This window comes from Chaetura pelagica, unplaced genomic scaffold, assembly GCF_000747805.2.
Source record: "Chaetura pelagica isolate M959 unplaced genomic scaffold, ChaPel_1.0 scaffold169, whole genome shotgun sequence".
Classification (NCBI taxonomy): Eukaryota; Metazoa; Chordata; class Aves; order Apodiformes; family Apodidae; genus Chaetura; species Chaetura pelagica.
The window spans coordinates 754,864-779,829 of record NW_009954616.1 but is presented as its reverse complement, the minus strand read 5'-3'; the positions used below and the strand labels follow the sequence as shown (position 1 = coordinate 779,829).

The 24,966-nt window shown below is 38.2% G+C and overlaps 2 protein-coding genes across 2 annotated transcripts in view; one reads left to right on the top strand and one right to left on the bottom strand.

The window, feature by feature from the left end:
• ANKDD1B (ankyrin repeat and death domain containing 1B) overlaps positions 1-5,492 on the top strand; it is a 30,845-nt gene extending 25,353 nt beyond the window's left edge. The window contains exons 14-16 of the mRNA XM_010005556.1: positions 4,055-4,253; positions 4,957-5,088; positions 5,434-5,492. Of these exons, the coding sequence (XP_010003858.1) occupies positions 4,055-4,253; positions 4,957-5,088; positions 5,434-5,492 (390 nt within the window). The remainder of the gene's footprint in view (positions 1-4,054; positions 4,254-4,956; positions 5,089-5,433) is intronic.
• A 962-nt stretch (positions 5,493-6,454) lies between these two features.
• POC5 (POC5 centriolar protein) overlaps positions 6,455-24,966 on the bottom strand; it is a 29,082-nt gene continuing 10,570 nt past the window's right edge. The window contains exons 3-12 of the mRNA XM_010005555.1: positions 22,735-22,822; positions 19,677-19,873; positions 19,120-19,296; positions 16,521-16,625; positions 15,583-15,762; positions 13,507-13,669; positions 10,178-10,290; positions 9,277-9,390; positions 8,235-8,411; positions 6,455-6,604 (exon numbers count right to left, since the gene is read on the bottom strand). Coding sequence (XP_010003857.1) covers positions 6,455-6,604; positions 8,235-8,411; positions 9,277-9,390; positions 10,178-10,290; positions 13,507-13,669; positions 15,583-15,762; positions 16,521-16,625; positions 19,120-19,296; positions 19,677-19,873; positions 22,735-22,822 — 1,464 coding nt within the window. The remainder of the gene's footprint in view (positions 6,605-8,234; positions 8,412-9,276; positions 9,391-10,177; positions 10,291-13,506; positions 13,670-15,582; positions 15,763-16,520; positions 16,626-19,119; positions 19,297-19,676; positions 19,874-22,734; positions 22,823-24,966) is intronic.

Here is a 24,966-nt window from a genome sequence, read left to right as displayed (position 1 = left end):
TTCCCTAGCTGTTGTTTACATGTAGGCTGCTTTGTGAAGGCCCTCCCTAAAAGGTTGACAGTCAGATGCATTAAAGTATAAATGGCATTTATTTTTCCTGCATTGCCTATCCCACGTCACTTTTGAATCTGTAAATGTTGTGCAAGCAACATTTGTTGCTTGTTGTTGTATTGGAACAAGAAAAGCTAAGCTTAGTATCTCTTAAAATTAAAGGAGTATTGGAGCTGGGCTGATGGTGAGGCTGATTCTAGAGCTGTGCTTTGAAACTCAGACCCAGCCTGAACAGAAATTCAGAATGCCTCATGTCACAGGGTCTTAAGTGAACTGTTTAGAATCCTAGGAAAGTTTATTTATGCAGTTGTAGCAGTGAGCCACAAAGAACCTGCTAAACCCACACACTTGATGAAAGGGAGGTATTTCACAAGGGTGGTGAGGGGTCATTTTGAGGCATAGTTATGCTTCATAAATCAGCCTAGTATTGGCTTGCTCAGTTTTTCTTGTTTGGAGTCACGGATTTACATGGACTCCCTGAGAACTGATTAAATGAAACACTACAGGTTTTCAAACAATACAGTTCAAAATCCCCAGCCTCTTTCAGGTACCCCGTTCGTTTGCAGTGGTCCTAGTGAGGCAGCAAAAGACATCTCTTGCAGTATCCACCGTAAAACCTGCAAGAAGGAAGATGCCAACAGAGTTTATTTATGTAGATCAAGTAATGCTGTGACCACTAGAGCTAGCAAACATGGGGTAGAAGGACTAGTGAAAAGGAGTTCACTTGACTGCCAGCTCTGGTGCTGTCACTGCTGAGCTGCCACACACATCTGTAACTTCATTCTGCTTTCTGCTAAGGAGTGTTTGCTTTACCAGGTTAGCCAAACACCTTCTGTAGTGGTATAAGGATACTGATCCTGCCCGAGTGCAGGCATATCAATTAGCTGGTCTTTTACCATCCCACTCTGGCCTTGCATGTCCAAATCCGTGGCATTTAATTTTAAGGGCATTGTGCTGGTAAGTCACAGGTCTAGATGAATTATAATGATAAATGCTTCCAAAAACTACTTGTGCATATTTGATCTGTGTCAGTTCAGGTGAAGTTGTAAGATACATTACTGGTTTTTTTTGGCTTAAGGGGGAGTTAGAAGTGAAGTCATATGTTGCCACAGACCTAAGTCTGACAGCAATGAGCCCATAATGCTCTTAACCTTTGTTAACTCTTTTTCCTGACCATTGCTTACCGAGTTGTCTGAGGAGAAGAAAAGATGTTGAAGCAGATGGTTTTCTGCAAGAGCTCCACAGATGTTGGGAAATAGAAATGCGCTTGTATCCCACTACCTGATGCTAGGAGAGCAGCCTTTGGGAGTATCTTACATCTTCCAGTTACAGAATATGACATTCAGGTGGTGTTGCTATATAGGAAACTACAGTGTTTTGAACTGTTATTGTAAGAACTTTTTGTTACATTGCACTGACATCCTCTGTGACAAGGCACTAGTTCAAGAGGAAGTGTCATGTTGTGAGGAAGTGCACATAATACTAATGGGTGTGAGACAGTATCTTGTTCTTTCTGTGACCTTTTTTTCTGTTTACTGCTTCTTGAGGGCTGCTGTTACTGCTCCCGCCTGCCATTGCCACAGAGAAGCTGTGCTGATGCAAAAAGAGAAAAAAGGGGTTTTCTTGCCTGTGGGTTTTTTTTCCATTTGCTTTTTTTTTTTTTTTTTTTTTTTTTTTTAGACCTCAGAAGAGAAGCAGTAAACCAGGGAGAGCCTGGAGCTATCTTCTAGAATGTCCTAAACCTCACTTTGCACAAAGTCAGAAAGCGTGAAAGAAAGTGTGCACCAGAAAAATTGCATCAACCATACACGACAATGCTTAGTTACTGAACTAAGTTGGGCTTTTTTTTGTTTTGTTTTCTTTATTTTTTTTTATTTTTTTTTTATTTTTATAAGACTCTCATAAGGTTAGGAAATAACCCTGTTGTATTTTTCTGAATTTAATCTGGAGTATTCTATTCTTCTAAAATGTGGCATGCTGTCATTTCCTTTTTTTTTGCTAACTATCTGGCTTTTTAATCCTTTACCAACTTCCTGAACACATTTTTCTCTTCAGAAACTGATTTGAAACAGGGCTAGCAGATAAATATAATGAAACATAGAAACAGCTTGAGTTTACCCACACTAGGAATCAGACTTCCCCCTGGGCACTGCTCATCTAGGGCTGAAATCATTGCTAAATGTGGCTTTTGCAGAGATGCTGAAACAAGAAGCAACCTCATCACTCCTGTTGCAGATGCACCATTCATACAGCAGCAATATCACTTTTAATCTGGAGGTTACAATGCTTGTGGTTTTCGTATCTATCAGATTTTGCTTATGCAGGCAATAGAACTAGATCCAGGATCAACAGGCATTTGCATTTTGGCGCTTAGACTCTCTGCTGGACAGGGCTCTGCATGCTAAACCCAATGGCTCTTGCTGTCATCAGATCAGTTGGTAGTCCTCCCTGAAGCCAAGTGGAGCAGATGTGGCAGAGGCAGGACAGCATGATGCCCATGGTTCCTAGCCTCTTCACAGGGAGAGCTTAGCATTTGGAGAAGGAAGAGGAAAGAGTAAGAACTGTGGCTGAGACACAGCCACGTTCAAAATGGGATATGTAAGGTCGACAGAGCCAAGCAGCACAGCAATGCAGGCCTAGTACTTGCTGTTACTTGCTATAGTGTATCAATAGCTGACAAAACCAAGATGAGTGGAGAGGCTGACACTCCAGAAGGGAGGGCCACCCTCCCGTATGACCTAGACAGACTGGAGGAATGGGCTAGTAGGATTATGAAGTTCAACGGGGAGAAATATAAGGTCTTGCATCTGGGAACATGTAACCCAGGAGTGCAGTTCAGACTGGGACCCACCTGGCTGGAGAGCAGCCTGTGGAAAGGGACCTGGAGATTTTGGTGGATAACAAGCTCAACGTGAATGAACAATGGGCTGCAGCAGCAAAGAAAGCCAAGAGGGTGCTGGGCTGCATCAACAAGGGCATCACCAGCAGAGATGAAGAAGTCATCATCCCACTCTATTCAGTGCTGGTCAGACCATACCTGGAGTATTGTGTTCAGTTTTGGTCCCCAGTTCAGACTGGGACCCACCTGGCTGGAGAGCAGCCTGTGGAAAGGGACCTGGAGATTTTGGTGGATAACAAGCTCAACGTGAATGAACAATGGGCTGCAGCAGCAAAGAAAGCCAAGAGGGTGCTGGGCTGCATCAACAAGGGCATCACCAGCAGAGATGAAGAAGTCATCATCCCACTCTATTCAGTGCTGGTCAGACCATACCTGGAGTATTGTGTTCAGTTTTGGTCCCTGCTCTACAAAGAGGATGCAGACAGGCTGGAAAGGGTCCAAATGATCAGAGGATTGGAGGACCTGCAATAGGAGAAAACTGAGAAAACTAAGTTAGTTCAGCCTTGAGAAGAGAAGGTTTAGGGGAGATCTTATTACAGTGTTCCAGTACTCAAAGGGTGGCTACCAAGAAGATGGAGACTCACGGAAGACAAGGGGTAATCGGCACAAGTTGCTTCTGGGGAGATTCGGATTGGAAACAAGAGGTAAATTTTTCACCATGAGGACAGTCAAACATTGGATTAGTCTCCCAAGGGAACTAGCAGATTCCCCCCCACTGGACAGTTTTATGTCTCAGCTTGACAGGGTGCTGAGCCACCTCATATAAAGTATTGTATTGCCCAAGAAAGGTTGGACCAGATGATCCTTGAGGTCCCTTCCAACGTGGCATTCTATGATGCTATGATGTGCAAGAGAAAGAAAGTAGTTCTTACTAATTCCTACTTACTAAGACACAGCAATAGACACAGGAAGCTTTGTTTCTGTTGACTGTAATAACATCAGCTCTCCCAAAGAGCTCTACTAGCCCAACACAGTCCCTTTACCTGCTCTGAGCAAATCACCTGTGAATATCTACATGTGACTGTCCAGGACATGGAGTTCACTGCTCACTAAGCTAAGGTTCCCAGCTGCATTACTAAACTTAACATTTGCTTTCTTTTTCAGAAACATCTAGCTTGTAGTGGTGGTGCGTCAGACTTCGGCTTGTCCTTCAAACAAGATCATAGTACACAGACCAAGCAAATCCGTTCCTCCCTTTGGAATCTAGCATATAACCAATTAAAACCCCAGGAATGGAAAAAAATGGCCCTGTTCTGGAAGTTCACAGATGAACAAATTAAAGCTATTGAAGAACAATGGACAGGTAACAATATTTGAATGGCTAGACATGATACGTAAGCTATAAAACCAACAAGGCAGATTTGCTTTTTGAACTATGTATCACAAACACTGGCCATACTGCTCTTATTCCTGTCATGAAAAAGAGCAGTGAATGGATACAGACCTTGTCCCTGGTTCCTGGGAAGTGGTGCTGTAGAAGTACAGGCCACTTCTGTTCTCCTTCTTGGCCTGAAAGAACCTTCATCTTTGGAAATCAAAAACAGGAGCAGTGAGCAGCATCAAAGAATCTTGCTGGCCAAATAAGGACCTGGGGAGCCTTGTGACACAGGAAGATCTTGTTCATGGTCTGTCTTCACAGCTGCCATGAAGCAGGAGTTTCTAGTGTCAGGCACCTCTAAGTGCTGGGAAAACAATATTTCTGTAGCATGCATTGTATTTTTTTAGTAATCCTCCAGGACATATTTCCACATGTTCTGGACAAATGAAAGCATTTTAAAATGTATTAACTTCCCCACCCATCCTTTACACTAGCCTTAGGATAAAGCTAGACTTTGGTTTGGTTTGTTTTCTTTAACCTTTGTAAGTCTCAGTCTTCATTTTGCTCCTAGGTGAGAAAGGAATAAATGAGTAGGTTTTAAAACCTCTTCAAACTCTAAAGGTGCAAAAGCACAAAAATACACTGTTTGCAGCATATGGAACAGATAAATGCTTTGTGTATTGCATAGGGAAAAAAAGTTACAAGGAACATGGAAACAGAATGTTGCTCATCTGGTTACATGGTATATTGCTGGCTCATCAGAACCCTGTCAAGCATATATATGAAGACCTGGTGGAAGCAGGATTTCAGCCTTTAGCTGGTGAGTTGTTTTGTGGTCTGCAGGGCCCATTACACTGTCTTCTGCGAGACTGCAGTGCAGTGCAGCTCTGAGGTGTGTGCAGCTCTGGGAAGGTGTGACTGTGGTGGAGCTGGAGGACTCTCACTTTCTGGGAATTTGCCCTTCCTGGGGGGGTGAGGTTGCTTGAGGAAGAGTGTTTAAGTGAGACTTGAGATTTCTAAAGGAAGATAAAATTGTGGAAACTTCGCTTTCTCCCTGTGTCCTGCAAACATGGTTAAAATGAGATTGGTCATCCTACAGTTAGATTAATCTGACCTTGTAAAAGCAGAGCAGGTCAAGAAAGTGTTTTCTCCTCTTACTTTACAGAGAACATCAGAGCTGCAAGTGGCACTAATACGGACTCCAGAAAATGTAAAATTTCATGAGTTCATCAATAAAACATGGCAAATATGATGGAATTATACATGCCAGATAGAAAGTGACTTTCAAATACAAATAATTTCTCTTCCAGAAAAAAACCCAAACAATTCTGAAGTCATGTGACTTTCTCCAAGCTAGAAGAGCTTGCACCCCTGAAATATGGGTTAGCTCTTTCTCACATGCGAGAGCTTTTGCTCTTGTTTAATTAGTGCTACAATTAGAACAGGTCTTTCTTCTTCAGCACATGATTTATTTATGCAGTGAAAATACACAAAAAAGTAATGTCTAAAACCACATGTGGCTAGCTGCATAATGTTGTATATATACTCAAAAAAGAGCATATGACATTTAACACATCTAGCAACTACATATTTCTTGTTCATGTATTGAATTAATATTTGGTAGTGCCTTGCCAAACATGTTTAAAGGTTTTCTCATTATTGAATATATTTTGTATCTGAAAAATTATGGAAAAGGTCTATCTTTGTAGTCTTCTCTGTAACAAAATAGTAATAGTTTAACCATGTAATGGAAGGATTGAGTTGCCCTCTCTGTCTATATAAAGCTAGCATCATTTTCTTCTGAATCTTACTGTTTGTGCTAAAAAGATGAAAAATAAAATTTTACTTAAAAGTAGATGTTGTAACATTGGAACTAAAAGAGATTCAGACAAAAAAACCCACATTCAGTCCTTTATTTAAAAGTGTGCAAAAGATTTCTTAAATACAAAGTGTTTATCTTAATAAAATAAGTTCTCAAATACTTTGGAGGTAGAACAACATTTCAAGTTATTTTTATCCCCTCCGGATGTTTACTATAAAAGCACTTTCACTTCAGAAAAATTGTTTTAGAAAAGGGTAAAAACATGATACATACTTTAGGCCTTCCTACATCACATCGAAAAAGACTGGGAAAAGGTTTAAACTGTACCTTCATAAAAAACCCCACTGGTGAGAAGGACATACACTCAGTCAACAACTTTTATCGACTGAACACAGCTATGAGTTTGTGCCTGAAGCATTCGCCCAACTTGTCCTGCAGATCTTGAAGTGGTAGAGCCAGAAGAATGGAGTACAGTTCGAGGATACTTAGCAGCAGTGGCCTGGGATATGGTTTGCTAAAAAGTAATCAGATACAACAAAATACTTAATGCTTAAAAAAAAAATCCATTATAATAGCTCTAAGAAAGCTGTACTTTAAACAAAGACTTCCAACCCAGCAAACTGAAATACGCTTCTAAAAAAAACCCACCCAAAACAGAATTACTTTAGCAGAATGAGTAAGTTTCTTCCTTATCTATAACACACTTTGTAGAATATAAAGTACTAAACTTCCAATCAACTAGGTACCCTGAGCTTTCATCACCTCAATCTTAATTCAAGGTTGGTTTCTTTGATTCTTTACCAACTCAGTCAGAATTTTCCTCAGCAGTGTTAATTTAATCATGCCAACATTCCTTTTGAAGTTCAGTATTTGCTATGAGGAAGTCCCTAAAGGTCTCTGATCTCTGAAAGGAAAAGGTTTGCTTTTGTTTAACACTAATGAATTTTCTCCCCCAAAAAACTAGCCACCTTGCTGCAATAAACAGTAGTCATGCTACTTTTAATGAAGGTAAACTTGTCAGATTAATTCAAGAGAAGTACTTCAGTGTGATTGACTTCCACTTACATGTTTGTTTGCAGAAAGAATATGTGAGATGTACCTCTTCTACTGTCACATTTACTACATTTTGAGAAGGCAGTTTTTAGTACAGTAGTTCAGGTAGTTCATTGTCACAACAGTCATGCAATCTGAATCCAGAAGTTGTTCTTAATGGAAGAAACCTCACATCAAAACCTTAACCCCCTGGGGTTAATTAAAATATGAATTTCTGCGTATGAGCCAGAATTCTCACAAGCTACATACAGCCTGCCACAGGGCTCTGATTCACTGCAGGAAATGAATGAAAGCAGAACATTCCTCACACAGTTAATGGTATCTCCACTGCAAACAAAGCTCTGCTTATTCTGGCAGTACTGCTGAAGAGAAACTGGACTTCCAGATAGCACAAAGAAAACTCAGATCCTACTTCACAGGTCAAAACATAAGAAAAGTCTTCAACTGTTTCATACACCTCCAATGAAAATACTTTTTTTCCTCAGATTGGCCTAGAGGGTAGTAGTTACCAAGCCACTTAGGCCACTGTTTATGGTCTTCTTATATGTTGATTTCATATATTATTAAAGCACTTATTTCCTTATTTTCTTGAGGGGAAGGGGAAGACTCAAAATACAAGCAGCAGGCTTGATGAATTATTTTATTTTTTCCCTGGTTTTACTTTTTCCCCCAATGATTTGCTACACTCAGCCTGTCAGTATAATGTATATCTCTATCACCCTTGGTTCAGTCACTCTTCCTGCTACCCATCATGAGGCCTGACTTTTAAATTGTGCTTGGTGATGACACCTGATATTGCTATGCCAACTGACCACTCCTACGAAGAGGAAGACTCAGTGAAGGGCTGGCCAAGAAAGAGACAGCCAAGATTACTACACCCATGAAATAATTGCTACAGAAAAAAGAAAAATAGATTAAAGTGGCAATATATACTTCCTCTCCTCAGCAGTGCCTCCTCGCAGCCCAAGGACAGTACTGCTTGTTATTTCAAACAGGAAACAAGTCTGAGCCTTGTCTAATACCTCATCATGGTGTTCATTTCTCTTTAAGCTACTAACAGATGGACTGTTACAAACATAATTCTTACTTACCTGAGTGACTGGATGATGTTTTTCAACAATGACTGAACTCATGGGTGGTGCAACTCCCATCACTGCTACACTACCACACATTCTGGCCTTTTGTCCAACATCAGTTCGGCCTGTGATTCGAGCAGTGATTGTTCTTCCTGCTTTCTGTTGAGCAGATGTTATTACTTTTGCCATGGGCTACAAATAAAGTGTTATTTGGTAAAAATTTCTAAACATAATATTTATATGCTCTAGATTGTATGCTTAGTTTTATCAGGCATGTGCCTAAACAGAACATGGGATGTTGCAGGTAATCCAGTTATGTCATACAGTACTGAATTTGCTCTGCCTAGTTCCAACCTGGTTTATTAATTTTAATCTTAGCATTTCAAGCAAGTGATTTCTGTACTGAGAGGAATAAGTCTAAATTGGCAAAAATGAAGCAGCATGGATAATTTGGCTCAATGGCTGCATACTGGAGTGACAGCTGCAGGCATTTCTATCATGCTGGAAAGCCTTTCCAGCAGTGACATAGCAGATGCTAAAAAGCTTCCATGAAGTAAAATGCTGCATCTTTCTGTAACAGCTGGTAGCAAACTGTATCAGATGGGAAAAAGATAGGAGAGCAACATGGAATACAGTGGAGAAAAGTAAAAAAGACAGTTAGCAACAGACAGAGAAGAGGGAATGAAGGAGACATTTCAAATGACAGGATGCTAAAGGAATGCATAATCTTTCCAGAACAAAACAGCCCAATGTGAAACACCAACTGTTTCTGTTGAGCTATATGTAAGTGTACATGCACTCTTTTATTCTTCATTTTGCCAAATTCCTCCATCACCCTTCCAGAAACCATTTAAAATTGCTCCTAACATAGATAGGTTTCTGTAGCATTAATAAGCATTTGCAAGCTAGTGCTTTCACATAGCTATGTAAGCTCCATGGCAGTTTCCTCAACTACATACTTAATCTGGTCTGAAAAAAATGCAGAGATAACAACAGCTAAACTAATATTTGTTATAATTACACCTTAAAAAATAAACAGTCGATTTTAGCATGTTACCAGTTTTTGAGTTGATGTCACACCAGATCCCGCAGCTGTGCTAGTGACGATTACTGAAGAGTCAGAATCTAACCTGGTCTGAGAAGTGCTTGCATGACCCAAGTGGGTAGAAAACTGTGAATGAAACCAGAGTTTACAAAGAATGAGTATAACTTTCTAGAAAATAAAGGTAGCCAGTTTTTTGACTACTCAAAATTACCCTTCGAAATTCAACTTCTTTGCAAATATTTTAGCTCTAGTTTTACTCTTTTTAGGCTAATTGAAGAATACTTATCTAAAAATAGTAGAAACAGTATGAATAACATATGATGCTATTAGAATGAAAAATGAGGAAGAGAGAGGCAAGCGCATGTTCTCTCATCTAACCTGTAGTCTACCGTGAAATGGTTTTACAGGGACAGTGTCTTCAGTCAGCAGGACTCCAGGGCAGGTCCAGAACATCTAAGCTACTGGATCTGGCTAAGCTGACATGACAACAAGCTGAGTTCCCACAGTGTCTATATATATTTCACTTTTTAAAAAGAAGATTCAAGTTCAGCCAGCTTTTCTTCTTTCCAGATTATATTGTTGATGCTTTTTGCAAAAAACTCATAACAGTTTTTTTCCAGAAAGAGCCTTGAAGAGCAAGTTCTGCTTATTAGAGGCTTCATCAGTTCAATGCATTCTCATCAATAGAAAACACAGAGCTTAATTGAAAGTATAGCAAGTCATAGCAGCTGCACCCCAGTCACTTGATTTACACAATGCAGTCTGGACATAACCATAGGTTTCTTTTTACACTTATATTGTCTTTAAATTCCTTAAATTCACGAGCTATGGCATTTATCTTCAAAAAAGTTCCAACCAAGAAAGTTTTTTTTTGTCACTAGCAAATACAGTTCTGTTCCAGCTACATGCTTACCATGTCTTCCAGCTGAAAAGCTGTCGCTGGTGGTGTTGAAGGGAGATTATATTGTGAGGCAGGCAGCCTTCCTGAAGCAATGGTACCATTATCATTTCTCCTACTTCCTACATCTATTATTAGAAACATAAAGTAATGGAATCAGCACATACTCTAAAAAACCCTAAGGGGAAAAAAGTTGACACAAAAAAATTTACTGTTCCTTTGGGATTTCTGTAAAATATAATTCAGAGGATCAGGGTGTTCTTTATAGGTCTCTGTGCATATGTTTATGTGAATATATATAAACATTCCTTCTTTTCAGATGCTTGGAAATATTCTTCTCCAAAGGCCTTGCTTCTATGTTATGCCTCAACATCCCTGTGGCACATACTTGTCATGCAAAGAATTGACAGTCTCCCTACTGCTTGCCAGTACTAAATCAAATATGCAAGAGGTGCTCTTATGCTAAAGGTCAAAATTCAGTTCAGACAGAGAGCAGCAAAACATGCACAGGGTATTCTGGACTTCTGCAAGGGCATAACATCCTTAAGGGGGCTGTCAGCAAAATAAAACATTATTTTACCTGAGAACATGCTGCAATCTCCAGCAGCCATAGATCATGCTCAGCAGCATCTAAACTCCACATATAATGGCTGGACAGTGGTGACATCCTGGCTGTAGGGCTGGGATGTTCCATGGGTGCCCTACGGCCCTCATCCCCCCCACTAGCTGGGTAAGTCTGAGCTTGTGTAAAATGTGTCCAGGATTCTTTTGTCATGCAATGCAGACATCCTAGGGAGGTCAGACCTGCAGACCTAAGCTCAGTATCTTTTCCAAGCAGTTTCAGCCTTTTACTTTTTGTACTTCCTTACAGACTTCCTTACAGGAAGCAGAGATATATTATTATTCACTCTACTACTTCTGAAGCAGATGATGCTAGCAGCAGCTCCAGGACAAAGGAACGTTGCTCATTCCAGGGACTAGAGTGACACCATGTGGTAGTTGTTCTTTTTTTTTTGTGACATGAGCACGAAGAATATAAAGGAAGATAACTCAAATCAGTGCAATATTAAAAGAATTCAAGAGTGTAGGTATGCCAGAATATGCACTTTGTACATATATATGTAAGTACACACACAAAGCTTAAGCATAGACAGGACCAATGCATGGTTACAGACTAATCAGACCTGGCCTGGGTTACTTAAAAAAGCTGTATCAGGTTCTTAAAGTAAGAAGTAATGAATTCTTTGCCTGCAGTATTCCTTTAAAGATAGAGAGGTTAAAAATAAGATAATAACAAAAAAAATCTGTCAGAAAATCAGCCAGATAGATTTTAGATCATCAACATTGACTTTGAATATTATGGACCATTAAGGTTGTGATACTAGTACAATATTAATAGCATAAATTATAATGTATATTATATGCATGTTATTTGTATATTGTATGTATATTAAATGTACATTATAATGATAATTAAAATAATAATAATGAATCTGTAAAGGTAATAAATTCTGCTGCTATTTCTAATGATAGTAGGTGGCATTGCTGTGTTCCTCTAAGTATATTATCCCTGACTGACTCTGGCACATGGAAGTTTTAATGTCCACAGATTACAAGACTAGAACAAATCACAGTAATAATCTTATCTGATGTTTGAAGTCCCCAGAGGTCTTGATCACTGTTCTGATATATTGGAGGAAGAATGCAAGTAAACGGTTGTACAATCATGTTAAATAATTATGTAACTAACTTAATTAAAAGCACTGTCTAACTGTAGCTAGAAAGAGATAGTGTGCCTGGGGAAGGGGAGAAGGTGGAATGAGCAGAAGAAGATGGCAGGCAGGGGACCAAGGACAACAGCGACTGTGAGATTTTATGAAGCCTGATGAGGACTACGGTGACCTCAGGGAATCAAGCAGCATGATGCTGGACATCCAGAAAGCTGGGTACAGGCACTCCAGCTTTGTCCAGCACAGAAAAACCTCTAGATGCTGTAAAACTCAAACAAAATGTTTACTCCATGCATCCCAGAGGATGGTCATGGCAGTTCTAGAGCCCAGGTTTCTTAATTTCCTTCCTACTTACCCTCTTTTTTACAGGTTTACATAAACAATGCTTTCCTGTTTCACACTCCTCAGTTACCCATCATGTGGGAGACGCAGTGACTGTTCCATATTTTTGGAAAAAAACCCACAAATATAAAGACTCAGGAGATAGTAGCTCTTAATTTATAACACAGTGAAAAATTAGGTACTTGGGGAATGCCCTGTAACTTTATTCCTGATCTCAGTATCTAATTCATTCTTGAACTTCCCCAAATACTGTCTTTACTAGCGCACAACTACTGCATTTAGCCAATGTCACACTCCAGTTTCCTAAGCAACTGCCCAAATACAAAACTGCACAAATAAACATTTGTTTAACAGACTGAGACAGCTTCTCAGATAAGTATCCTCTTACACCCTTTTCAGGTTTTTTTAATTTCCTCTTCATACCTACATTTTTTGGGGCCATAGTTCAGAAATTTCTGGTGTAAGACTGTTATGTTTAGCAACTGAAGTTACTTGTCTAACACCTTTAACAGCTGCTGCCAGTACAGTTGGTTGTTAAAGCACTTGTACAACTGTGACATACCTGCTGGCAGACCTATTTTCTCTTTAATGTAGGCTGCTGCATCAGCATGATTCTCCTTCTACTGCTACAGATGGCCTCACTAGGAGGGGGAGACTTCATTGAATCACTAAGGCGTTGCAGCTCTTTCCTGTGTAGTTGCCTGAGCTTTACAAGTGCGCTGCTGATATAATTACACTGGTGTTTTCTGTTCTGGCACAGAACTGCAACTAAAAACAGAATCTGGGAGATTTACTTGCCCTTTTAGCACTGAAAGACAAGATTAAGAAAGAGAGGAGAGCTGTCTGGGAAAAGCCGATCCATTGTACACTGAGATTCCAGAGAAAAGAGGAGGGTTTTCCAGGATTTCCCCTTCACTGCCTCATAACCTGGGTGCTGACAGAAGTAATGGGTAATCTTCCATGGTATTTTAAGAAGTTTGTCATCCCTGATTCCTGTCTTCAGTTGCAGATTGTCACCCTCACAGCAGGGCAGGATGAAGAGAACACATTCCACCTTTTCAACTACAGCAGTGCAAAGCTCAGCATCAGAATATTTCTCAATAGATCAAACAGAACTTTTTGAAGCATTAGGAGTCTGATAAACTCTGTATTGCCACAAGTGCTCACATTAAATAAAAAAAAGGAAGAATCCCTTAAAACAAACAAACCCAAACAAACAAACTCAAGAAAAAGCCCCCCCCCCACTAGATTAGAGCTGCTTTTTGTACTGACCAGTATCTGTTCTACTGTCCTTGCTCTGAAACATGGTCATAGCTTCCAGGTTCAAAGCACATACACCTCGCATAAAGGCTTTCTTCATGGTGTCTTCATACTGTTCTCTTTCACTGTGCAGTTGCAGCATCTCAGCCTTCGTCTCTTCCAAAGCAGCAGTTAGCTACAAAGAGAATAAACAAAGCTGTCCTGTGCTTCTGAATGAAAACTATGAACATATTCCTCAATCAGCTTTAAAAGTCACTACATTTACAAGCATATGCATTCTCACTTCAAAATCTATAGTTCATCAGATAATTTCTTTGCATGCAGCACATGATTTGTACTAGAGGATACCAAGAGGATGACTGTCAGACCCTACCCAACCAACAAAGCAGAAATTAATCTTGCAAGGTTTTATCTTTCAAAAGTTTGGCATTTGGTACAAGCCAATTTCCAGAGGGACATGGATTAGCTCAATAGAAAAAAAAGTGTTCCCAGAAAATGACTTAAGCATAAGGTTAAGCATTTGCCTCCAAGGATGGCAATTCAAACACCTCCCTGGACAGCCTGTTCCAGTGTTTGATAACCCTTTCATTTAAGAAGCTTCTTCTAATATCCAATATAAGCCTCCCCTGGCACAACTTGAGACCATTTCCTCTTGTCCTATCACTCATTACTTGGGAGAAGAAACCCACTCCCACCTCCCTAAAACCTCTTTTCAGATAGTTGTAGAGAATGAAAATGTTTTCCCCAGCCCCTTTTCTCCAGGCTAAACAACCCCAGTTCCCTCAGCCACTCCTCTTAAGAGTTGTTCTCCAGACCTTTCACCCACTTCACTGCCCTTCTCTGGACACACTCCAGAAAATCAATGTCCTTCTTGTAGTGAGGGGCCCAGAAATGAACACAGTACTCAAGATGCGGCCTCATCAGTGTTGAGTATAGGGGTACAATGACTTCTCTATTCCGGCTGGCCACACTATTTCTGACACAAGCCAGGGTGCTGTTGGCCTTTCTGGCCCCATGGGTACACTGCTGGCTCATATTGAGCCAGCTCTTGATCAACACCCCCAGGTCCTTCTCTGCTGGGCAGCTTTCCTGCTTTTTTTAAAGCCTGTAGTATTGCCTGGGGTTGTTGTGGCCCAGATGTCGCATCCAGCACTTGGCCTTGTTACACCACATACAACTGGACTCAACCCATCAATCCAGCCTGTCCAAGCCCCTATGCAGAGCCTTCCTACCCTCAAGCAGAGCAACACTCCCTTCTAACTTGGTGCCATCTGCAAACTTCACTGAGGGTGCACTTGATCCTCTTGTCCAGATCATTGATAAAGACATTCATGAGAACTGGCCCCAACACTGAGCCCTGGGGAACATCACTTAGGCCTGGCCACCAACTGGATTTAACTCTGTTTACCACAATTCTTTGGCCCTGGCCATCCAGCCAGTTTTTTAGCCAATAAAGAGTGTACTCATCCAAGCCATGAGCAGCCATTCTCCAGGACAATACTTTGGGAAACAGTATTAAAGGCTTTACTAAAGTCCAGGTAAACAACTTGCACACCAATGCATACTTTAATAATGTAGCTTCACCTTGAGCTCTGAAAACTCATAGGTTTAATTGGCAAGCTGAAGGCAAAACCAATCTTAAATTCAACATTTAACAGAGCAGCTATTATGGGAAAAAAAAGTATTGTACTCAAAATGATAATTCCTAATACTAATAGTCTTCTATTTCAATTGTCTTCTTTAGTAAGACCTCAAAATGCATAGCCAATATTAACAGCATGCTCTTAAAAAAGCATCTTCCCTATTGGTGGGCAAATAGAAGTTTTTCTAATTTCAGCAAGTGTCCAGTTTAATTCACCCATGTGTTGAGATAAGAAACATTTTAATGCAGGAAAACAAAAGTTGTATGTAGAAACCATAGTAGAGACCTTAGACCTTCCCAGATCTTCTTGCTTCCTTGGGAGCTCTGTTCTGTTGGGAACTCCTGATGTTTTTCAAGTTTGCTGAGAAAGAGATACTTTGGAGGGATGAGGGAGTGAAGGAGAGAAAGAATGAAAAGAAAAAAAACAAACAAACACCTCATTTTACCTCTGCAATTTTGGCTTCATAGTCATTGGTAAGCTGAACACAGACATCTTCAGCCCTTAACTGACAGGCTTTTGCTACCTTTTCTTTCCATTTTTCTCCACTAAGAGAGCGCCATGCTGCCCACACTTTCTTCATCAAAGCTGTCTGGAATTGTCTGTCTGCTATTCTATTTTGATATTCCTAAGGAAACAAAAAAACCCCTCATCATATGCAAGTTCAGGTTTCCTAAAATTTTCAGTACTCAAAAGAGTGAGGATTATTGTTTTGTAACTTACTACACAGACCAAAATAGGAATGCCTATAAAGAGTCACGAGTGCTGCAGTGAAGCACAGCATAACATAGCAACATAACATAACATAGCAACACAAACATAGCATCAGCAGATCAATGTTTTTTCCTGCACACATGACATGGAACATTACTGTCCCCAGAAGGAGAAACCATATTTGCAAACTCCTAGGTTACACAAAACAGCACTTTTACTCTTAGCTTAATGAATCTTAATCAACAACCTCAAGTATAGGGTGAAACCATGCACATGTGAAAACATGTAGTGAAGTGGGTATGAGGCATGTCTTCATTCACTGCAGAAACCATACAAAACCTGCAATCACAAAGACTGCAAATGATTAGCACAAAGCACCAATCTTTTAAATAAATTTAGATTTCAGATATTCGTAACTGTGGTGATGTGCTGTGAGATGATCACAGTAATTGGTACAATATAAAACAAGTATAGGTTTGTTTCCCCATCCCACAGACTACTTTAACAGTAGCACTCTTTTAGAGTTGATGTTTTCAAACTGTTATCTGACACGGCCAAACACATCAAAATAGCAACACTAATTTCTTCAAACTGCAACAGGAACTGCAGCAACTCTGACACTTTTGAGTTGAAAGGTGTTATTTTGATCGCTTTTTTATTTTGAGCACATACCTCTTGTTTGGCATTAACATGCTGAATCCGCCACAGTGTAAACTTTCTCATCAACTCTATTCTCTCCTTCTGTCTCTCTAGTGCTTGGGTTAAGTTAACAATCACCTGCAAAAATATTTTACACATCAGTTATTCTTCACTTAAAGCATTTGGTTGTAACAGATACTTTCTACAAAATCTTCCCCTTACTCTAATCAAGCAGGAAACAATAATCAGAGTTCAAATCAGAAGTGAAATTCCTGTGGCTTCAAAACTCAGACTGGGGCACTTAACTGTCACTGTATAGTTAATAAAAGCTTAACTGAATTGTTGTCTCATCCTACATCTGCAGGTTTCTGTGATTCCTACTAATAATGAAATGTTACTCTAGCATAAGGTCAGAAAAATCACTTCAAAGTGATTCAAAGACCATCATGATAAATAAAACACATTTTTATTAAAAATTAATAAAGGGCTAAACTGAACTAACGAAACTGTAAAGAGATATATATGCTTTCTGTAGATAAATTAATTGTCTTAACAGAATAGACAAGCTAAGGGGTTGCTACGAATGAGAAAAATCCGATTAAGAACTGTTATTCTTTTTAAAAGTCCTTGTGGAAGGTATCATACAAGTCTGTAGCAATCAAAATATTTGAGAGGCACAATGACCTAACTGGACAGAGAGGCAAGTAGGGACTTTTCACAACAATCTCTACATGTGTTTTAATTAGTATACTGCAACAGCTGAGGTTCGCTAATCAAAAATTAGGCCAGGCATGATACAAATTGGGTACACCACATCACTGAGTATTTCTCCCTATTCTTTGCCTAACCTCTTAAGCTAGATTCTGCCATCAGAAACACCTAAGCAACTCCTAAGGGCAATAACGACCAATCTTCAGACTCCTGGGAGTAAAGTGAAGCTATTTTAACTATGTCACAAAGATTGTGAGGGACAACATTCTATGATGTTATATGCTAATGTGTATTAATAAGTTAAATGGCATATGTTACATTGCCTATGTAACATACAATTATTATTGAACATACATCAATGAAATTAATTACACTTAAAATTCACCCTTAAATCAACAGTTACCTAGCAAGTAGCACAAACCTATTTTGTTTCAGTACAGAATTTAATACAAAGTCCTTCGGTCAATCTTTACAACATGTAATCAAATACTACTAGACGAAAGCTTGGTTTCTCTAAAGCATTCAAAAAACAAAATTAAGAAACAAATAAAGTTTAGTTTGATACATTTAAAGTAATCCATCTGTAGATATTAAAGAATGAATTTTTCATAATACTTTATTGAGATAAGTCTAGTATAAACTACTTTTTTCTGCATAAATATGACTAGTTTAACTTTTTGCAGTTTCAAAATACTTATATAGCTGAGACTAAGTTAATGAATTTATCTAAAATTAGAAGAATTTGCAAAAATGATCAACAATAAAAAACAAAAGGAAATCAATAAATCAGTTACTTTTGTTTAAAAAGCAACATACGCTGACATAAAATAGCAGCTTTTGATGATACGTAACTGTTGATACACACTAGAAGTCTTAGCCTAAATCTGTATTTATTAATTAATATATTTTTCCCACTTAAAAGCATTTTTGAGATTTACCGTGAGAAACCAGAAGTCTAATGTGTATGAGGCTGATGGATTCTGGGTTATGTCCATGACAGAATACAGAAGCTTTTATAAATACAGTGTGATCCATGGCAGCACTGCCACCTACTGTTAAGATGGTGGCAATAATAATTTTCTATTGAAAACGATTTTTTTTTTTTTAGAAACAGAACTATAGAATTGGCTAAAGAAAGAATTTCTTTGGTAGCAGAAAAAAACCCCACTTGCTTTCAAAGTACCATTTAGAATTATAGTGCATTAAACATGAGTGCCATTTGATGAAATCCAACAAAATTAGATATATTTGAATGGTATACACTGAAATAACTATAGCTCTGCACACACGTACTAGCTAAATATTACACTAATCCTGTTTCAACATTTTGATATGCTTGATCTGTAAGATCAGACTCTTACAAACGGGCACAGAACATTATATCCATATTTTAACTCCTTCAATGGATGTTGTTGTTTTGTTTTGTTTTTTTAAAAAAAGGGTAAATAGGAATTAAAAATGCAAACCCCATTCAGTGTCCTCAAGTACAAGGTTAAAAATTCAGGATAGGAATATATTATGTGACTGCAGAGCAGCCAGAATTTTACACCCATTTCCACAATTCTAATTAATGTTGAAGTTCCTGATACCATTGACTGCAGAAAAGTGTAACACAAGACACCCCAGGTGTACAATCCAAAGAATTTGTATAAATATACAAATATACAATATACAAAACAAATAAAGAATAACAATAGATCCAAGATTTAAGAAGCAAACAATACAAAATACGTACATACAGCATGTTAACTTTCCATTGTTAGACATTATTTGCAACGATTCTTTTTCTACTATACAGTGTCTATATATTTACTCTGTCTTACTTGCTGCAAGAAGATTTTGTTCAAAAAGATGGACTAAAAAATTCAGTGTGGATATTTCTAAAGAGAGTAACTGTTGAATTATGAAACTGAGCTACTACCTCATCTTTCCTGCCAATAGAGACTTCGTAAGTATGCAGCAACTCCTTCAGGTTTTCCATCTCATTGCTCAATCGTCTCACATGTGCAGCATGTTTCTCTTTTTCTTGTGTCATTTGAAGCTTGTGATGTTCGATCAAACTAAGTTTCCATTTTCTCAGTTCAGCCAGAACATTTGTCTGAAAGGTTACAGGGATGACAGTAATGCAGTTAGTAAAGTTATTCCCTCCTCCCTAATCTTTAAATCTTAAAACACTTAGCAGTTAAGGAGACATCAATATTTACAGTCATGCCTTCATTACATAGGCTGCTTATGTCTATAAATGTTAGTAGACATAATGAACTATTGAATAGTAAGTGAACACCTCTAATGGAGAAAGTCATTCCAAAGTTCTTGAAACAAGATATTCTAGTGCTTATATGCAATATGCAACTACAAAAACAATAAAAAAGAAAACTACCATTTCCAAGTGCAATCAAACTGCAACTTTTATTGCACTCTCATTTATTCTACAACCCACTATGTATGATTTTTAAAGACTCAATACAAAATAAGTACCTTAAGACTTCCACTCCAGAGATCAAGTATGTTTTCTATTTCAGTTACTTTTTCATCTGGTAAAGGTAACTCAGTCACTATGGTTTCACTGATTTCTCTTGGACCATGTGGGGAACCTTCAGAAGAAGTTTCCTCTGAAAGAGCAGGGTTAAGTTGTTCCATATTGTCTTCAGAAGGCTCCTTCACTGACAGCAAGACTGAAAGCAAAACAAAGAATAGAGATTGATATGCTGGAAAGGCTACATTCTGGGAGGAAGTCAGAAGTCAGGCAATAAGAAAAAGAAAATAAAACACTGAAAATACATATCCCATCAGAAACCTGCTTTTCCCATCTAAAACAAACAACCTAATTAAAATATATGCTTCCAAGATACAAGTATACTTAAACCAACAGTGTTACTGTAAAGTCAGTAAAATTAAAACCACTGCTTTCTTCAATAACTGAATCTTTCCATGTATTTTCATTTTAAAGAAAACGCTCACAGCAAGTACCAAAAAAATAGCATTGCCAGAAAAAAAAAGCATCTCTCTCAGTAAAGACTTCTTGTTGATTAACACCTCAGGTCAGAAATCTAAAAACATTTGCCATTTTCCTTAATGAGACTGTAAACTCCTGAAGCCTGAGATCTGCCTTCATGCATTCACAACACAACCTATGGGTATAGCTCTATGTTGGTATGTACCTGCATCCATTTTCCTTACAACTTTTAATTTCCTCATCTAATTAGATCTTAAACTCATTGAGTAAGGAACTATCTACTATGAATCTGTAAAATGCCTTACACATTAAGGTCTCACTTTCAGGTGCTGTGGATAACTACCACTGCAACAAAAATTAACCCACACTCAGAAGCAAAAGGGCATGTGTTTGGGTTCTAACTGATGGGAAGACATAAATGGGCTAAGAATAAAGAATTTAAGTAAACAGAGGAAATTAAATATTCTTTCATATTTAGTTATTCCTTACAGAAAATGTTATTTAGGTTGACATCTGAATAAAAAAATTGGAAACGAGATTAGCAACTTCCTCATATTAACAACAAGCAGGACAATTTCAAAAGAATTCTCTCCTTTTTTGATACGTGGAGAGAGGAAACCTCCTTTTATCCTTCACTTCTGAAAACAAGTATTGTCTGTACAACTGGTTTCATAGTGGATAGGTACCAATTTTTGGTACAAGCATGCAGAGATAAGCTTAACTGTTTGCCAGAAAGCACTATTTTCAGTGGACAGTGCAAATGTGTGTTTCTCATTTATCCAAGGCCCTGGTCTGATGGTTGCCACTCTTTCAGTTACTGTTAGGGCTCCCGTCCAAATGAAGTGAGAGGAGCTGCCTGGCTAACACTCTTCCCCATTGAGTAGGCTCAACTGCAACTACTACATTCATGCTCCAAAACAAGAAGGAAATAAAGAAGAACTGTGTCACAGAGGCAGTTATAACGGCTTTTTGGTGTTTCTCACAAAGTCATATACAACTACGTATCACAATTGAAACACTTCAGTTTAAAAAGCCTGAGGAGAAAGCCAAAACACCAAACAAAGAATACTCCATGAACATGGCACTGGAAATTCTTTTGGTCTTCGTTTATGCAGAAGGGCAAAAAAACACTGCAAGCCTGAGCAGCTCTGCAGCAGAGGAAACTTCAAGGTACTAACTCTATACTCAGAGTATAGTTTAAATGTTACATTTATTTGAATCTATCAGAAAGCAATTTTGGGAACCCCAACCTATTACAACACGTGAGGATGCTATATTCCCCCCATCAAAATACTATGTATTGTGATTTTTCTTAAACCCTCATTCTAGGAGTTGCAGGAATACCTTTTAATATAGCGGAAATTTTTCTACAATGTTTGAGTTTTCAAGAGTAATTGCCATAGTAAAAAATACTTCTAGCAGCTTCTATTGATTTTATTCTTACACAATTTGGTATAATTCCCACACAAGACAAAGCTATACTGGATCAAACTAATAATCTTCCAAATGTAAAAAATGAAAATGCAAAGGTTGCACTTTAAACTTCTCTGTTGACAGAAGTTTTTCTAACACCATTCACATTCTAATTCAAGATCTACTTATATTATGGAATATTATAGAATATTCTCTCTTCACATCTCCATTCTCATGCTTTCAATGAACACAAAATTGTGACTCATACATTTCCTATGGCAGTCTGATACTCAGAAGAACAACAGTAATTCTGCATGGGGAGAAGTAACAGGTATCTTGTCCTTATGAACTAAGATACTCCATTAATTTATAAAAATGATAAAACATTTATCCTCATGACATACTGGAAAGAGAGGTACTGGCTTGGGTGTCAGAATGCACCTGAACTCCAGTCACAGACTCATCATGGAAGGATATGGGGCACAACCAATACTACCACCCTCACTTCGATTACATTCCTTATTTTTTTATCTCTCTTTCTAGAGAATTTTTAATTATACTATATTGACATGAGTTAACTAAATGGTAAGTGATAGCTTAGTAAGGCTGCTTTATATTCCAGGGAAAACAATGCACAATTTAAAAAGAGAGAATTATTTTTACTCATGTCTCTTTTGCTAATATGAAATGAACAACTTTCAGTGTCTACATTCCGCTTCGCAATCACACTGGTAAAGTCCTGCCAATAGAGTTATGTAGCTTTGATCAGCAAGGGCAAGAGTTCTTACATATATTAGCTAAAAACATTTATGCCAAGACAATGATTAGCACCAAATTTTCACAGCATTTCAAGGCTGCTTAGTCTCCAGTAGTAAAATCCTCCTCACATCCTGGCACATCCTCCACCCAGTGCTCCTCTAAACAGTAGACAGAAACCATCCTCAAGGGTCACAAAATGAAGGTGAAGAAAAAACTGTAGGTAAATATTTTTATCATGAAATAACATGATAAAGAACAGAAGTTAGTTTAAAGGAGTTATGCTTGTTTACTGTTTCTTCTGAAGCAAAATTAACAGACTGTCCTCAATCTCAACGGCAGTCACAAAAGCAACCAACATATAACCATAAAATCCAGTGTTACTAACGCATCACAAAACACTAAGTTTACACACTGCTAAATATTCTGACCACTTTGAGACACACTGTTCAGTCTTCAGAGACACTATAGCATAATGAAGCATCTCTTCACATTCATCCTGTCACAAAGTGGTGATGAATAACTGTAGCTAAAATTGCAAGTCTAAAAATTAGGTATATGTGTGAAGGAGTGGAAATGTTTCTCATTCATTCCAATTACAACTAGATGCACTGTAATTGTTACACAGAAAGCCTTTGCTAGATGCCAGAACTGCATACTATAATAGGCACCTTAAACAAAAACATTAGTTAAAAAATATGTTCCAGATCATATAAGGTCAATACTATTTTTTAACATTACTGTTACTGCAAAGAAAAATAGGTATTTTTGTAGCCATGACAAAGATGCTGTTAAAGACAGTCACATTTCATATTCCATAACATTACCATTTATTTGTAGGAGTTCTAAAGGTGATCATCAAAAGACATCCAGTATTTTCTTTAGATTAGCTAAAATGGTTTTTACCTTATATTATGCATTTTTAAATCACATAGGTATAGGAAATGTGTATATACAATTAATACAAAAGCTTTCTCATTAAAGTTAAAAACCAATATAACTGTTATGTGGCATTCTACTATGTACCAAAGTAAGCCAATTAACAACCTTCTCTTTTTAAATCTCCCAGTTAAAAAGATTTTCAGAATGAAAGCATTTAGGATTCACTGTGAAACTGTGAACAAGCTGTATTATAGCTTAAACATAAAATCTAAAAATTAATTAAAAAAATTCCAGTAGCAATTAAGGGGAAAGGTCTGGAGAGAGGAAGACTTTCCATCAGTAGAGGAGGAATAGGTTAGAAACCACTTGGCCAAACTGGTATCTTTAAGTCCATAGGCCCTGATAGGATGCACCTGCAAGTGACGGGAGAAGTGGCAGATGTTATTGCTGGGCCACTCTCCATAATCTCTGAAAGGTCATGGAGAACAGGGGAGGTGCCTGACAACTGGAAGAAGGCCAGTATTACTCCAGTCTTCAAAAAAGGCAAGAAGGATGACCCAGGAAAATACAGGCCAGTTACTCACACCTCTGTCCCTGGGACTCTAGATGTCTTGTCACTGGCAAAGCTGTTCTTTACTAATACTAGTTTCCTCTGTCATTCTCTACAAGATGGCCTTAGAACCTGCTTGATAATCAACGAGTTAATAAAAGAGAACTCTGGTCTTTCAAGATTAGTCACATGACAACGTCATCTTGTTTTCCAACTACAGAAGGCATTGGAAACACAGATTAATTACTATTGCTGAATAAAAATAATAAAAAAACCATTTACGCCATGAGATATGACCACAAACAAAGCTGCATACAAACTGCAGAAACAAATTGATCATAAACAGGTAGTTCAAAAGGGACAAAGTCAATCCACATGAAGAAAATACTATCTTAATTTAACAATGTTTCTGTTGTACATGCCCATTCCACCAGGTGACAAAAGTGGAGTTGAACTTCTATAGGACAACTAGCAAAACTTACTTTTGTCAAAAATACCCTGTTTTGCATAGAATGCTATAAAAGGGAAAATAAACAACCCACCCACAATTCTAATAGGAATGACCAGTTACTAAAGGAAGAAAAGCTGCTGCTGTCAAAAGACTAGGACAAAGACTTCATCTAGTAACTTTGTGTCTTCTCAAGAGGATGCTAAGTACAGAAAAGGAAAAACCCACACTGTTAGACTTCCAGCATATCTTAGTAAATTTTATGCAGAAAAAACCCATAACATTTCCTTTCTGAAATTAACTGAGCCACATTCCTACTCCAAGAGAAAAAAAAATCAATTAAAAAAAAAAAATCATTTCTTAGAACATCACGTGAGAAGCCTAACACCTGGAATGACAGGTAATGCCTTAGATAAAGTCAAACATTCCAGCAATTTCTAAGCAAGATAATGAGGTATTATTTTAACCTCTGGGAAACAGGCAATGCTGTAGAAATGACAAGAAACTTGAAGACTTTCTGAAAGATACATATATCTTCTAATCTCCTGCAGCCCTGAGTAAGTCCTTTGGTGAAGAACTAAAGCTCTTGTGATAAAGCTTAATAGGACACGGGGAAAATGAACTCCAAAGGATATAGGGAGGGAATGACAGGAACTACAAAATGAGTGGGAACTGAGTATTAAGCAAGGTGAATCTGTTACTGAATGAATGGCAGAGTGATACAGTTGCCTGGTGCACATGAAAAACAATCATCAGACATGTT